This window comes from Oncorhynchus nerka, linkage group LG20 (genome assembly GCF_034236695.1).
Source record: "Oncorhynchus nerka isolate Pitt River linkage group LG20, Oner_Uvic_2.0, whole genome shotgun sequence".
In the NCBI taxonomy this organism is placed as follows: domain Eukaryota; kingdom Metazoa; phylum Chordata; class Actinopteri; order Salmoniformes; family Salmonidae; genus Oncorhynchus; species Oncorhynchus nerka.
The window spans coordinates 394,436-412,129 of NC_088415.1; the positions used below are offsets into that span (position 1 = coordinate 394,436).

Here is a 17,694-nt window from a genome sequence, read left to right on the forward strand (position 1 = left end):
CAATGCCATCTGCTGAATATGGGACCAATGCCATCTGCTGAATACGTGACAATTACCATCTGCTGAATACGTGACCAATACCATCTGCTGAATATGTGACCACAGCCATCTGCTGAATACGTGACAAATACCATCTGCTGAATACGGGACCAAGGTCATCTGCTGAATACGTGACCAATACCATCTGCTGAACACGGGACAATTACCATCTGCTGAACACGGGACAATTACCATCTGCTGAACACGGGACAATTACCATCTGCTGAACACGGGACAATTACCATCTGCTGAACACGGGACAATTACCATCTGCTGAACACGGGACCATTACCATCTGCTGAATACGTGCCCAAAACCTGACCAATTACCATCTGCTGAATACGTGCCCAAAACCTGACCAATTACCATCTGCTGAATACGTGCCCAAAACCTGACCAATTACCATCTGCTGAACACGTGCCCAAAACCTGACCAATTACCATCTGCTGAACACGTGCCCAAAACCTGACCAATTACCATCTGCTGAATACGTGCCCAAAACCTGACCAATTACCATCTGCTGAATACGGGACCAATGCCATCTCCTGAATACAGGACCAATGCCATCTGCTGAATACGTGACCAATACCATCTGCTGAATACGGGACCAATGCCATCTGCTGAATACAGGACCAATGCCATCTGCTGAATACGTGACAATTACCATCTGCTGAATACGTGACCAATGCCATCTGCTGAATACGGGACCAATGCCATCTGCTGAATACGTGACAATTACCATCTGCTGAATACGTGACCAAAACCATCTGCTGAATACGTGACCAATACCATCTGCTGAATACGGGACCAATGCCATCTGCTGAATACGGGACCAATGCCATCTGCTGAATACGGGACCAATGCCATCTGCTGAATACGTGACAATTACCATCTGCTGAATACGTGACCAATACCATCTGCTGAATACGTGACCAATACCATCTGCTGAATACGGGACCAATGCCATCTGCTGAATACGTGACAATTACCATCTGCTGAATACGGGACCAATACCATCTGCTGAATATGCGACCAATACCATCTGCTGAATACGTGACCAATGCCATCTGCTGAATACGTGACAATTACCATCTGCTGAATACGTGACAATTACCATCTGCTGAATACGGGACCAATACCATCTGCTGAATACGTGACCAATACCATCTGCTGAATACATGACCACAGCCATCTGCTGAATACGTGACAAATACCATCTGCTGAATACGTGACAAATACCATCTGCTGAATACGGGACCAAGGTCATCTGCTGAATACGTGACCAATACCATCTGCTGAATACGCGACCATACCATCTGCTGAATACGCGACCAATACCATCTGCTGAATACGTGACCAATACCATCTGCTGAATACGCGACCAATGCCATCTGCTGAATACGGGACCAATGCCATCTGCTGAATACGGGACCAATACCATCTGCTGAATACGCGACCAATACCATCTGCTGAATACGTGACCAATACCATCTGCTGAATACGCGACCAATACCATCTGCTGAATACATGACCAATACCATCTGCTGAATACGCGACCAATACCATCTGCTGAATACGTGACAAATACCATCTGCTGAATACGCGACCAATACCATCTGCTGAATACGCGACCAATACCATCTGCTGAATACGCGACCAATACCATCTGCTGAATACGCAACCAATACCATCTGCTGAATACGCGACCAATAGCATCTGCTGAATACGCAACCAATACCATCTGCTGAATATGACCAATACCATCTGATCAATACGCGACCAATACCATCTGATCAATACATGACCAATACATGACCAATACCATCTGATCAATACGTATGTGACCAATACCATCTGATCAATACGTATGTGACCAATACCATCTGATCAATACGTATGTGACCAATACCATCTGATCAATACGCACGTGACCAATACCATCTGATCAATACGCATGTGTAACCAATACCATCTGATCAATACGCATGTGACCAATACCATCTGATCAAAACGTATGTGACCAATACCATCTGATCAATACGCACGTGACCAATACCATCTGATCAATACGTATGTGACCAATACCATCTGATCAATACGTATGTGACCAATACCATCTGATCAATACGTATGTGACCAATACCATCTGATCAATACGTATGTGACCAATACCATCTGATCAATACGTATGTGACCAATACCATCTGATCAATATGTGTGACCAATACCATGTGATCAATACGTATGTGACCAATACCATGTGACCAATACCATCTGATCAATACGTATGTGACCAATACCATCTGATCAATACGTATGTGACCAATACCATCTGATCAATACATATGTGACCAATACCATCTGATCGATACGCATGTAACCAATACCATCTGCTGAATACGGGACCAATGCCATCTGCTGAATACGGGACCAATGCCATCTGCTGAATACGTGACAATTACCATCTGCTGAATACGGGACCAATACCATCTGCTGAATACGGGACCAATACCATCTGCTGAATACGCGACCAATACCATCTGCTGAATACGCGACCAATACCATCTGCTGAATACGTGACCAATGCCATCTGCTGAATACGTGACAATTACCATCTGCTGAATACGTGACAATTACCATCTGCTGAATACGGGACCAATACCATCTGCTGAATACGCGACCAATGCCATCTGCTGAATACGTGACCAATGCCATCTGCTGAATACGTGACCAATGCCATCTGCTGAATACGTGACAATTACCATCTGCTGAATACGTGACAATACCATCTGCTGAATACGGGACCAATACCATCTGCTGAATACGTGACCAATACCATCTGCTGAATACGTGACCACAGCCATCTGCTGAATACGTGACAAATACCATCTGCTGAATACGGGACCAAGGTCATCTGCTGAATACGCGACCAATACCATCTGCTGAATACGCGACCAATACCATCTGCTGAATACGTGACCAATACCATCTGCTGAATACGCGACCATACCATCTGCTGAATACGACCAATACCATCTGCTGAATACGTGACCAATACCATCTGCTGAATGTGACCAATACCATCTGCTGAATACGTGACCAATACCATCTGCTGAATACTGACCAATACCATCTGCTGAATACGGACCAATGCCATCTGCTGAATACGGGACCAATACCATCTGCTGAATACGGGACCAATACCATCTGCTGAATACGGGACCCTAGCCATCTGCTGAATACGCGACCAATACCATCTGCTGAATACGCGACCAATACCATCTGCTGAATACGGGACCAATACCATCTGCTGAATACGCGACCAATACCATCTGCTGAATACGGGACCAATACCATCTGCTGAATACGCGACCAATACCATCTGCTGAATACGTGACCAATACCATCTGCTGAATACGCGACCAATACCATCTGCTGAATACGTGACCAATACCATCTGCTGAATACGCGACCAATGCCATCTGCTGAATACGTGACCAATACCATCTGCTGAATACGTGACCAATACCATCTGCTGAATACGGGACCAATACCATCTGCTGAATACGTGACAATTACCATCTGCTGAATACGGGACCAATACCATCTGCTGAATACGCGACCAATACCATCTGCTGAATACGTGACCAATACCATCTGCTGAATACGCGACCAATGCCATCTGCTGAATACGTGACAATTACCATCTGCTGAATACGGGACCAATACCATCTGCTGAATACGCGACCAAGACCATCTGCTGAATACGTGACCAATGCCATCTGCTGAATACGTGACAATTACCATCTGCTGAATACGTGACAATTACCATCTGCTGAATACGGGACCAATACCATCTGCTGAATTGACCAATACCATCTGCTGAATACGTGACCAATACCATCTGCTGAATCTGCAATGCCATCTGCTGAATACGTGACAATTACCATCTGCTGAATACGGGACCGATACCATCTGCTGAATACGCGACCAATACCATCTGCTGAATACGTGACCAATGCCATCTGCTGAATACGTGACAATTACCATCTGCTGAATACGTGACAATACCATCTGCTGAATACGGGACCAATACCATCTGCTGAATACGCGACCAATACCATCTGCTGAATACGTGACCACAGCCATCTGCTGAATACGTGACAAATACCATCTGCTGAATACGGGACCAAGGTCATCTGCTGAATACGCGACCAATACCATCTGCTGAATACGCGACCAATACCATCTGCTGAATACGCGACCAATACCATCTGCTGAATACGCGACCAATACCATCTGCTGAATACGCGACCAATACCATCTGCTGAATACGCGACCAATACCATCTGCTGAATACGCAACCAATACCATCTGCTGAATACGCGACCAATAGCATCTGCTGAATACGCAACCAATACCATCTACTGAATACGTGACCAATACCATCTGCTGAATACGTGACCATACCATCTGCTGAATACGCGACCAATACCATCTGCTGAATACGTGACCAATACCATCTGCTGAATACGCGACCAATACCATCTGCTGAATACGCGACCAATACCATCTGCTGAATACGCAACCAATACCATCTGCTGAATACGCGACCAATACCATCTGCTGAATACGCGACCAATACCATCTGCTGAATACGCGACCAATGCCATCTGCTGAATACGTGACCAATGCCATCTGCTGAATACGTGACAATTACCATCTGCTGAATACGTGACAATTACCATCTGCTGAATACGGGACCAATACCATCTGCTGAATACGTGACCAATACCATCTGCTGAATACGTGACCACAGCCATCTGCTGAATACGTGACAAATACCATCTGCTGAATACGGGACCAAGGTCATCTGCTGAATACGCGACCAATACCATCTGCTGAATACGCGACCAATACCATCTGCTGAATACGTGACCAATACCATCTGCTGAATACGCGACCATACCATCTGCTGAATACGCGACCAATACCATCTGCTGAATACGTGACCAATACCATCTGCTGAATACGCGACCAATACCATCTGCTGAATACGTGACCAATACCATCTGCTGAATACGCGACCAATACCATCTGCTGAATACGGGACCAATGCCATCTGCTGAATACGGGACCAATACCATCTGCTGAATACGGGACCAATGCCATCTGCTGAATACGGGACCCTAGCCATCTGCTGAATACGCGACCAATACCATCTGCTGAATACGCGACCAATACCATCTGCTGAATACGGGACCAATACCATCTGCTGAATACGCGACCAATACCATCTGCTGAATACGGGACCAATACCATCTGCTGAATACGCGACCAATACCATCTGCTGAATACGCGACCAATACCATCTGCTGAATACGCGACCAATACCATCTGCTGAATACGGGACCAATACCATCTGCTGAATACGCGACCAATACCATCTGCTGAATACGCGACCAATACCATCTGCTGAATACGCGACCAATACCATCTGCTGAATACGCAACCAATACCATCTGCTGAATACGCGACCAATGCCATCTGCTGAATACGTGACAATTACCATCTGCTGAATACGGGACCAATACCATCTGCTGAATACGGGACCAATACCATCTGCTGAATACGGGACCAATACCATCTGCTGAATACGTGACCAATACCATCTGCTGAATACGTGACCAATACCATCTGCTGAATACGCGACCAATGCCATCTGCTGAATACGTGACAATTACCATCTGCTGAATACGGGACCAATACCATCTGCTGAATACGCGACCAAGACCATCTGCTGAATACGTGACCAATGCCATCTGCTGAATACGTGACAATTACCATCTGCTGAATACGTGACAATTACCATCTGCTGAATACGGGACCAATACCATCTGCTGAATACGCGACCAATACCATCTGCTGAATACGTGACCAATACCATCTGCTGAATACGTGACCACAGCCATCTGCTGAATACGTGACAAATACCATCTGCTGAATACGGGACCCTAGCCATCTGCTGAATACGCGACCAATACCATCTGCTGAATACGCGACCAATACCATCTGCTGAATACGTGACCAATACCATCTGCTGAATACGCGACCAATACCATCTGCTGAATACGCGACCAATACCATCTGCTGAATACGTGACCAATACCATCTGCTGAATACGTGACCAATACCATCTGCTGAATACGCGACCAATACCATCTGCTGAATACGCGACCAATACCATCTGCTGAATACGCAACCAATACCATCTGCTGAATACGCGACCAATACCATCTGCTGAATACGCGACCAATAGCATCTGCTGAATACGCGACCAATAGCATCTGCTGAATACGTGACCAATAGCATCTGATCAATACGTATGTGACCAATACCATCTGATCAATATGTATGTGACCAATACCATCTGATCAATACATATGTGACCAATGCCATCTGCTGAATACGGGACCAATGCCATCTGCTGAATACGTGACAATTACCATCTGCTGAATACGGGACCAATACCATCTGCTGAATACGGGACCAATACCATCTGCTGAATACGGGACCAATGCCATCTGCTGAATACGTGACAATTACCATCTGCTGAATACGTGACAATTACCATCTGCTGAATACGGGACCAATACCATCTGCTGAATACGCAACCAAAACCATCTGCTGAATACGTGACCAATGCCATCTGCTGAATACGTGACAATTACCATCTGCTGAATACGTGACAATTACCATCTGCTGAATACGGGACCAATACCATCTGCTGAATACGCGACCAATACCATCTGCTGAATACGTGACCAATGCCATCTGCTGAATACGTGACAATTACCATCTGCTGAATACGGGACCAATACCATCTGCTGAATACGTGACCAATACCATCTGCTGAATACGTGACCACAGCCATCTGCTGAATACGTGACAAATACCATCTGCTGAATACGGGACCAAGGTCATCTGCTGAATACGCGACCAATACCATCTGCTGAATACGTGACCAATACCATCTGCTGAATACGAGACCATACCATCTGCTGAATACGCGACCAATACCATCTGCTGAATACGTGACCAATGCCATCTGCTGAATACGCGACCAATACCATCTGCTGAATACGTGACCAATACCATCTGATCAATACGTATGTGACCAATACCATCTGATCGATATGTATGTGACCAATACCATCTGATCGATACGCATGTGACCAATACCATCTGATCAATATGTATGTAACCAATACCATCTGATCAATATGTATGTGACCAATACCATCTGATCAATACGCATGTAACCAATACCAAATTGAATTGATTTATATACAGTAGGTGTGTGTCCGTATACAGTGTGTCTGTATACTGACCGGGTGCTATAGTAACCACTCTGATGCCCATGGGTGCCAGGTCTCTAGCGATGGGTAGAGTCATTCCTACGATACCTCCTTTAGACGCAGAGTACGCTGCCTGGCCCACCTAGAGAGACAGAGAGAGACAGAGACAGAGAGACAGAGAGAGAGAGAGAGAGAGAGAGAGAGAGAGAGACAGAGAGAGAGAGAGAGAGAGAGAGAGAGAGAGAGAGAGAGAGAGAGAGAGACAGAGAAGAGAGAGAGAGAGATGGGTAGAGTCATTCCTATGATACCTCCTTCAGACAGAGAGAGAGACAGAGTACGCTGCCTGGCCCACCTAGAGAGAGAGAGAGAGAGAGAGAGAGAGAGAGAGAGATGGGTAGGGTCAATCCTATGATACCTCCTTCAGACAGAGAGAGAGACAGAGTACGCTACCTGGCCCACCCAGAGAGAGAGGGAAGCTTTCATCAAATCAGATTGTCAAGTGCTCTGAACACAACACAAAAGTGAAATGCTCCCTTAACCAACAATGCAGTTTTAAGAAAAATAAGTGTTAAGTATAATATATATTTTTTAAAGTTTAAAACATAATTAAAGAGCAGCAGTAAAACAACAACAGTGAGGCTATATACAGGGTTTTACGGTACAGAGTCAATGTGGAGGCTATATACAGGGTTTTACAGTACAGAGTCAATGTGGAGACTATATACAGGGTTTTACAGTACAGAGTCAATGTGGAGGCTATATACAGGGTTTTACGGTACAGAGTCAATGTGGAGGCTATATACAGGGGGTACCGGTACAGAGTCAATGTGGAGACTATATACAGGGGGTACCGGTACAGAGTCAATGTGGAGACTATATACAGGGGGTACCGGTACAGAGTCAATGTGGAGACTATATACAGGGGGTACCGGTACAGAGTCAATGTGAAGGCTATATACAGGGGGTACCGGTACAGAGTCAATGTGGAGGCTATATGCAGGGGGTACCGGTACAGAGTCAATGTGGAGGCTATATGCAGGGGGTACCGGTACAGAGTCAATGTGCGGGGTCACCGGTTAGTCGAGGTAATATGAACATGTAGGTAGAGTTATCGAAGTGACTATGCATAGATAATAACAGCAGCGGGCGTAAAGGGGGGCAATGCAAATAATCTGGGTAGCCATTTGATTAGACATTCAGGAGTCTTATGGCTTGGGGGTAGAATCTCTTTAGAAGCCTCTTGGACCTAGACTTGGTGCTCTGGTACCGCTTGCCGTGCAGTAACAGAGAGAACAGTTTATGACTAGGGTGGCTGGAGCTGGAGTCTGACAAATTTTAGGGCCTTCCTCTGACACCGCCTGGTATAGAGGTTCTGGATGGCAGGAAGCTTGGCCCCAGTGTACTGGGTCGTGCGCACTACACTCTGTAGTGCCTTGTGGTCGGAAGCCGAGCAGTTGCCACATACCAGGCAGTGCTGCAACAAGTCAGGATGCTCTCGATGGTGCAGCTGCAGAACTTTTTGAGGATCTGAGTACCAATGCCAAATCTAGTCAGTCTCCTGAGGGGGAATAGGTTTTGTCGTGCCCTCTTCATGACTGTCTTGGTGTGTTTGGACCATGACAGTTTGTTGGTGACGTGTACATCGAGGAACTTGAAGCTCTCAACCTGCTCCACTACATCCCCGTTGATGAGAATGGGGGCATGCTCGGTCCTCCATTTTCTGTAGTCCACAATCATCTCCATTGTCTTGATCACGTTAAGGGAGAGGTTGATATCCTGGCACCACACGGCCATGTCTCTGACCTCCTCCCTATAGGCTGTCTCGTCGTTGGGGTATTTTGTCACTGTTGGTGATCAGGCCTACCACTGTTGTGTCGTCAGCAAACTTAATGATGGTGTTGGAGTCGTGCCTGGCCACACAGTCGTGGGTGAACAGGGAGTACAGGATGGGACTAAGCACGCACCCCTGAGGGGCCCCCGTGTTGTGGATCAGCATGGAGGATGTGTTGTTACTTACCCTTATCACCTGGGGGGCGACCCATCAGGAAGTCCAGGATCCAGTTGCAGAGGGAGGTGTTTAGTCCCAGGATCCTTAGCTTGGTGATGAGCTTTGAGGGCACTATGGTGTTGAACACTGAGCTGTAGACAATGAACAGCATTCTCACATAGGTGTTCCTTTTGTCCAGGTCTGAAAGGGCAGTGTGGAGTGGAATAGAGATTACATCATCTGTGGATCTGTTGGTGCAGTATGCAAATTGGTGTGGGTCTAGGGATTCTGGGATGATGGTGTTGATGTGAGCCATGACCAGCCTTTCAAATCATTTCATGACTACAGAGTGCTACATGTCGGTAATCATTTAGGCAGGTTACCTTGGTGTTCTTGGGCACAGGGACTATGTTGGTATTTCAGACTCGGACAGGGAGAGGTTGAAAATGTCAGTGAAGACACTTGCCAGTTGTTCAGCACATGGTCGCAGTGCAGGTTATGGTAATCCATCTGGCCCTGCGGCCTTCTGAATGTTGACATGTTTAAAGGTCTTACATCGGCTGTGGAGAGCATGATCACACAGTCGTCTGGAACAGCTGATGCTCTCATGCATGTTTCAGTGTTACTTGCCTCGAAGCGAGCATAGAAGTTATTTAGCTCGTCTGGTAGACTCGTGTCACTGGGCAGCTCTCGGCTGTGCTTCACTTTGTAGTCTAATAGTTTGCAAGCCCTGCCACATCCGACGAGCGCTGGAGCCAGTGAAGTATGATTCAATCTTAGTGTCAGTGATTGTTAGCAGGCTCATGTTGTACTGTACCGTCATAGGCCACCGTGGCTACCTGTCCGTCATAGGCCACCGTGGCTACCTGTCCATCATAGGCCACAGGTGTGTGTGTGTGTACCTGTCCGTCATAGGCCACAGGTGTGTGTGTGTGTGTGTGTACCTGTCCGTCATAGGCCACAGGTAGGTGTGTGTGTGTGTGTACCTGTCCGTCATAGGCCACAGGTAGGTGTGTGTGTGTGTGTGTGTGTGTACCTGTCCGTCATAGGCCACAGGTGTGTGTGTACCTGTCCGTCATAGGCCACAGGTAGGTGTGTGTGTGTGTGTGTGTGTGTGTGTGTGTGTGTGTGTGTGTGTACCTGTCCGTCATAGGCCACAGGTGTGTGTGTGTGTGTGTACCTGTCCGTCATAGGCCACAGGTGTGTGTGTGTGTGTGTGTGTGTGTACCTGTCCGTCATAGGCCACAGGTGTGTGTGTGTACCTGTCCGTCATAGGCCACAGGTGTGTGTGTGTGTGTACCTGTCCATCATAAGCCACAGGTGTGTGTGTGTACCTGTCCATCATAGGCCACAGGTGTGTGTGTGTACCTGTCCGTCATAGGCCACAGGTGTGTGTGTGTGTGTGTGTGTGTGTGTACCTGTCCATCATAGGCCGCAGGTGTGTGTGTGTACCTGTCCATCATAGGCCGCTACACTTGCTGTGTTGATGATACAGCCTCTGTGTCCGTCTGCGTCTGGTTCGTTCTTCCCCATCTCACCAACAGCCAATCGGATCACATTAAACGTCCCCGCGATGTTCACCTACACACACAAAGTTTTAAAGTATGTGAAATTTCAAAAATGGGTATGTTTTTAAAATCTCTAATGCTTTGTTCACACTGTAGGACATAATGCTCACTCCAGGTGTGTGCACTGGCCAATCAGTGATCTTTACATCCAGACAGATTGAATAGCTGGACTAGGAGTTGTTCCTGGATCTGGCCCCTCTCCAAATCCCTGTTCACACTGCAGGCCTTAAAGCTCAAATCAGTTTGTTTTTTTAATTCGTTTTGGAATACTGACTGCCCAAACAACAAGTTACAACTGTAAAATGTATATAGGTTCAGAAATTTTGTGAAATAGCAGTTACAAATAGAAATCAAACTGGATGGACATCAGAAATAGAGGAAGGACATACAAACAAACAAAATATAACTATTGTAAAATAGATTGTGTCTGTAAAATGTGTATAGTATGTATAAACTGAAGGTAGAAGCCTAAGTGTTTATTAGTTTACTCCAATTGGGGGAAGGGTGGTCAGGCTTGGGGGAATAATAAAGGTATATTCTTAAAAAAGTATGTATATCTACATAGGTAAGTGTATGTATACAGTGGGGCAAAAAAGTATTTAGTCAGCCACCAATTGTGCAAGTTCTCCCACTTAAAAAGGTGAGGCCTGTAATTTTCATCATAGGTACACATCAACTATGACAGACAAAATGAGAAAAAAAAATCCAGAAAATCACGTAGGATTTTTTATGAATTTATTTGCAAATTATGGTGGAAAATAAGTATTTGGTCAATAACAAAAGTTTATCTCAATACTTTGTTATATACCCTTTGTTGGCAATGACAGAGGTCAAACGTTTTCTGTAAGTCTTCACAAGGTTTTCACACACTGTTGCTGGTATTTTGGCCCATTCCTCCATGCAGATCTCCTCTAGAGCAGTGATGTTTTGGGGCTGTTGCTGGGCAACACGGACTTTCAACTCCCTCCAAAGATTTTCTATGGGGGTTGAGATCTGGAGACTGGCTAGGCCACTCCAGGACCTTGAAATGCTTCTTACGAAGCCACTCCTTCGTTGCCCGGGCGGTGTGTTTGGGATCATTGTCATGCTGAAAGACCCAGCCATGTTTCATCTTCAATGCCCTTGCTGATGGAAAGAGGTTTTCACTCAAAATCTCACGATACATGGCCCCATTCATTCTTTCCTTTACACGGATCAGTCGTCCTGGTCCCTTTGCAGAAAAACAGCCCCAAAGCATGATGTTTCCACCCTCTTGCTTCACATTAGGTATGGTGTTCTTCGGATGCAACTCAGCATTCTTTGTCCTCCAAACAAGACGAGTTGAGCTTTTACCAAAAAGTTATATTTTGGTTTCATCTGACCATATGACATTCTCCCAATCTTCTTCTGGATCATCCAAATGCTCTCTAGCAAACTTCAGACAGGCCTGGACATGTACTGGCTTAAGCAGGGGGACACGTCTGGCACTGCAGGATTAGAGTCCCTGGCGGCGTAGTGTGTTACTGATGGTAGGCTTTGTTACTTTGGTCCCAGCTCTCTGCAGGTCATTCACTAGGTCCCCCCATGTGGTTCTGGGATTTTTGACCCCATGGGGTGAGATCTTGCGTGGAGCCCCAGACCGAGGGAGATTATCAGTGGTCTTGTATGTCTTCCATTTCCTAATAATTGCTCCCACAGTTGATTTCTTCAAACCAAGCTGCTTACCTATTGCAGATTCAGTCTTCCCAGCCTGGTGCAGGTCTACAATTTTGTTTCTGGTGTCCTTTGACAGCTCTTTGGTCTTGGCCATAGTGGAGTTTGGAGTGTGACAGTTTGAGGTTGTGGACAGGTGTCTTTTATACTGATAACAAGTACAAACAGGTGCCATTAATACAGGTAACGAGTGGAGGACAGAGGAGCCTCTTAAAGAAGAAGTTACAGGTCTGTGGGAGCCAGAAATCTTGCTTGTTTGTAGGTGACCAAATACTTATTTTCCACTATAATTTGCAATAAATTCATTAAAAATCCTACAATGTGATTTTCTGGATTTTTCCCCCTAATTTTGTATGCCATAGTTGAAGTGTACCTATGATGAAAATTACAGACCTCTCTCATCTTTTTAAGTGGAAGAACTTGCACAATTGGTGGCTGACTAAATACTTTTTTGCCCCACTGTATATGTGTACATGTATATCTATTTAGGTATGTGTATGTATATATGTGTACATGTATATCTATATAGGTATGTGTATATATGTATGTATGTATATCTATATAGGTATGTGTATGTATATATGTGTACATGTATATCTATATAGGTATGTGTATGTATATATGTGTACATGTATATCTATATAGGTATGTGTATATATGTATGCATGCGTGCATGTATATTGATATATATATATTTACCCCAAAAATATATGGGGGATTGTAAATGATGCAGACAATTACATTGATGGAAGCAACAATCTGCCATATTAAGCTGATCCACCCCTTGGATGAAAAACCCAATGTACAAGTGACCAAATCAGATGGTGTGTTTTCAGACAGCAGTCATTAGTTGACATGGTTAAGCTAGTTGTCATAGTAATGACAGGTGTGTGAGCAGTGGCGTAGGCTGATTGGTGGTGGTGCTCATATTTCCTGTCACTCAGAAGTTATGTATCAAGATAAGGTGACAATGACTGTCATGGATGCTTCTCAGTTGCTTTGAATGTTAAAAATCAGTGTCAGAACACTTTTAAAGCCTCAAAGGATAAGATGCTTCAACTTTCAGTCCTTTTTGGCCAGCCACAGCAGTCAACTAGCTAGCTAGGTAGCTTTTTAATTTGACCTTTATTTTACTAGGCAAGTCAGTTAAGAACAAATTCTTATTTTCAATGACAGCCTAGGAACAGTGGGTTAACTGCCTGTTCAGGGGCAGAACAACAGATTTGCACCATGTCAGCTCGGGGATTCGAACTTGCAACCTTTCAGTTACTAGTCCAACGCTCTAACCACTAGGCTACCCTGCCGCCCTGCTTACTAGCACATTCACTCATTTGTTTGTAAACAATTAACAAGCTAGTTAGCTAGCACATCCTCCTGTCAAACTGTCAACATTTACATTACATTACATTTAAGTCATTTAGCAGACGCTCTTATCCAGAGCGACTTACAAATTGGTGCTTTCACCTTATGACATCCAGTGGAACAGCCACTTTACAATAGTGCATCTAGGTCTTTTAAGGGGGGGGGAGAAGGATTACTTTATCCTATCCTAGGTATTCCTTAAAGAGGTGGGGTTTCAGGTGTCTCCGGAAGGTGGTGATTGACTCCGCTGTCCTGGCGTCGTGAGGGAGTTTGTTCCACCATTGGGGGGCCAGAGCAGCGAACAGTTTTGACTGGGCTGAGCGGGAACTGTACTTCCTCAGTGGTAGGGAGGCGAGCAGGCCAGAGGTGGATGAACGCAGTGCCCTTGTTTGGGTGTAGGGCCCGATCAGAGCCTGGAGGTACTGAGGTGCCGTTCCCCTCACAGCTCCGTAGGCAAGCACCATGGTCTTGTAGCGGATGCGAGCTTCAACTGGAAGCCAGTGGAGAGAGCGGAGGAGCGGGGTGACGTGAGAGAACTTGGGAAGGTTGAACACCAGACGGGCTGCAGCGTTCTGGATGAGTTGTAGGGGTTTAATGGCACAGGCAGGGAGCCCAGCCAACAGCGAGTTGCAGTAATCCAGACGGGAGATGACAAGTGCCTGGATTAGGACCTGCGCCGCTTCCTGTGTGAGGCAGGGTCGTACTCTGCGGATGTTGTAGAGCATGAACCTACAGGAACGGGCCACCGCCTTGATGTTAGTTGAGAACGACAGGGTGTTGTCCAGGATCACGCCAAGGTTCTTAGCGCTCTGGGAGGAGGACACAATGGAGTTGTCACCCGTGATGGCGAGATCATGGAACGGGCAGTCCTTCCCCGGGAGGAAGAGCAGCTCCGTCTTGCCGAGGTTCAGCTTGAGGTGGTGATCCGTCATCCACACTGATATGTCTGCCAGACATGCAGAGATGCGATTCGCCACCTGGTCATCAGAAGGGGGAAAGGAGAAGATTAATTGTGTGTCGTCTGCATAGCAATGATAGGAGAGACCATGTGAGGTTATGACAGAGCCAAGTGACTTGGTGTATAGCGAGAATAGGAGAGGGCCTAGAACAGAGCCCTGGGGGACACCAGTGGTAAGAGCGCGTGGTGAGGAGACAGATTCTCGCCACGCCACCTGGTAGGAGCGACCTGTCAGGTAGGACGCAATCCAAGCGTGGGCCGCGCCGGAGATGCCCAACTCAGAGAGGGTGGAGAGGAGGATCTGATGGTTCACAGTATCGAAGGCAGCCGATAGGTCTAGAAGGATGAGAGCAGAGGAGAGAGAGTTAGCTTTAGCAGTGCGGAGTGCCTCCGTGATACAGAGAAGAGCAGTCTCAGTTGAATGACTAGTCTTGAAACCTGACTGATTTGGATCAAGAGGTCATTCTGAGAGAGATTGGCCAAGGAGACGAAAGTTTTGGAGAGAAAGAAGGGATACTGGTCTGTAGTTGTTGACATCGGAGGGATCGAGTGTAGGTTTTTTCAGAAGGGGTGCAACTCTCGCTCTCTTGAAGACGGGAGGGACGTAGCCAGCGGTCAGGGATGAGTTGATGAGCGAGGTGAGGTAAGGGAGAAGGTCTCCGGAAATGGTCTGGAGAAGAGAGGAGGAGATAGGGTCAAGCGGGCAGGTTGTTGGGCGGCCGGCCGTCACAAGACGCGAGATGTCATCTGGAGAGAGAGGGGAGAAAGAGGTCAGAGCACAGGGTAGGGCAGTGTGAGTAGAACCAGCGGTGTCGTTTGACTTAGCAAACGAGGATCGGATGTCGTCGACCTTCTTTTCAAAATGGTTGACGAAGTCATCTGCAGAGAGGGAGGAGGGGGAGGGGAGGAGGATTCAAGAGGGAGGAGAAGGTGGCAAAGAGCTTCCTAGGGTTAGAGGCAGATGCTTGGAATTTAGAGTGGTAGAAAGTGGCTTTAGCAGCAGAGACAGAGGAGGAAAATGTAGAGAGGAGGGAGTGAAAGGATGCCAGGTCCGCAGGGAGGCGAGTTTTCCTCCATTTCCGCTCGGCTGCCCGGAGCCCTGTTCTGTGAGCTCGCAATGAGTCGTCGAGCCACGGAGCGGGAGGGGAGGGACCGAGCCGGCCTGGAGGATAGGGGACATAGAGAGTCAAAGGATGCAGAAAGGGAGGAGAGGAGGGTTGAGGAGGCAGAATCAGGAGATAGGTTGGAGAAGGTTTGAGCAGAGGGAAGAGATGATAGGATGGAAGAGGAGAGAGTAGCGGGGGGAGAGAGAGCGAAGGTTGGGACGGCGCGATCCCATCCGAGTAGGGGCAGTGTGGGAAGTGTTGGATGAGAGCGAGAGGGAAAAGGATACAAGGTAGTGGTCGGAGACTTGGAGGGGAGTTGCAATGAGGTTAGTGGAAGAACAGCATCTAGTAAAGATGAGGTCGAGCGTATTGCCTGCCTTGTGAGTAGGGGGGGAAGGTGAGAGGGTGAGGTCAAAAGAGGAGAGGAGTGGAAAGAAGGAGGCAGAGAGGAATGAGTCAAAGGTAGATGTGGGGAGGTTAAAGTCGCCCAGAAATGTGAGAGGTGAGCCGTCCTCAGGAAAGGAGCTTATCAAGGCATCAAGCTCATTGATGAACTCTCCGAGGGAACCTGGAGGGCGATAAATGATAAGGATGTTAAGCTTGAAAGGGCTGGTAACTGTGACAGCATGGAATTCAAAGGAGGCGATAGACAGATGGGTAAGGGGAGAAAGAGAGAATGACCACTTGGGAGAGATGAGGATCCCGGTGCCACCACCCCGCTGACCAGAAGCTCTCGGGTGTGCGAGAGCACGTGGGCGGACGAAGAGAGAGCAGTAGGAGTAGCGGTGTTGTCTGTGGTGATCCATGTTTCTGTCAGTGCCAAGAAGTCGAGGGACTGGACGGGAGCATAGGCTGAGATGAACTCTGCCTTGTTGGCCGCAGATCGGCAGTTCCAGAGGCTACCGGAGACCTGGAACTCCACGTGGGTCGTGCGCGCTGGGACCACCAGATTAGGGTGGCCGCGGCCATGCGGTGTGGAGCGTTTGTATGGTCTGTGCAGAGAGGAGAGAACAGGGATAGACAGACACATAGTTGACAGGCTAGAGAAGAGGCTACGCTAATGCAGAGGAGATTGGAATGACAAGTGGACTACACGTCTCGAATGTTCAGAAAGTTAAGCTTACGTAGCAAGAATCTAATTGACTAAAATGATACAGTACTGCTGAGGTAGGTTAGCTGCGTTGTTGACACTACCCTAATCAAGTCGTTCCGTTGAGTGTGAAGTTTCTACAATGCTGCTTTTCGGGGGCTAGCTGGCTAGCTAGCAGTGTTGGTTACGTTACGTTGCGTTAGGAGAACGACAATAGCTGGCTAGCTAACCTAGAAAATCGCTCTAGACTACACAATTATCTTTGAAACAAAGACGGCTATGTAGCTAGCTATGTAGCTAGCTACGATCAAACAAATCACACCGTTGGGACTGTAATGAAATGAAATTGTGATACTACCTGTGGAGCGAAGCGGAATGCGAAAGTTCTATTCAGTAGACGTTGGCTGGCTGTTGGCTAGCTAGGAGTGTCTCCTACGTTAAGGACGACAAAATAGCTGGCTAGCTAACCTCGGTAAATTAAGATAATCACTCTAAGACTACACACTCTAAACTACACAATTATCTTGGATACGA

The 17,694-nt window shown here is 46.9% G+C and overlaps 1 protein-coding gene across 1 annotated transcript in view; it reads right to left on the bottom strand.

Annotated features, from left to right (window-relative positions):
* The window catches only part of hsd17b10 (hydroxysteroid (17-beta) dehydrogenase 10), a 41,362-nt gene that overhangs the window by 18,161 nt on the left and 5,507 nt on the right, over positions 1-17,694 (bottom strand). The window contains exons 4-5 of the mRNA XM_065005107.1: positions 10,837-10,965; positions 7,431-7,539 (exon numbers count right to left, since the gene is read on the bottom strand). Of these exons, the coding sequence (XP_064861179.1) occupies positions 7,431-7,539; positions 10,837-10,965 (238 nt within the window). The remainder of the gene's footprint in view (positions 1-7,430; positions 7,540-10,836; positions 10,966-17,694) is intronic.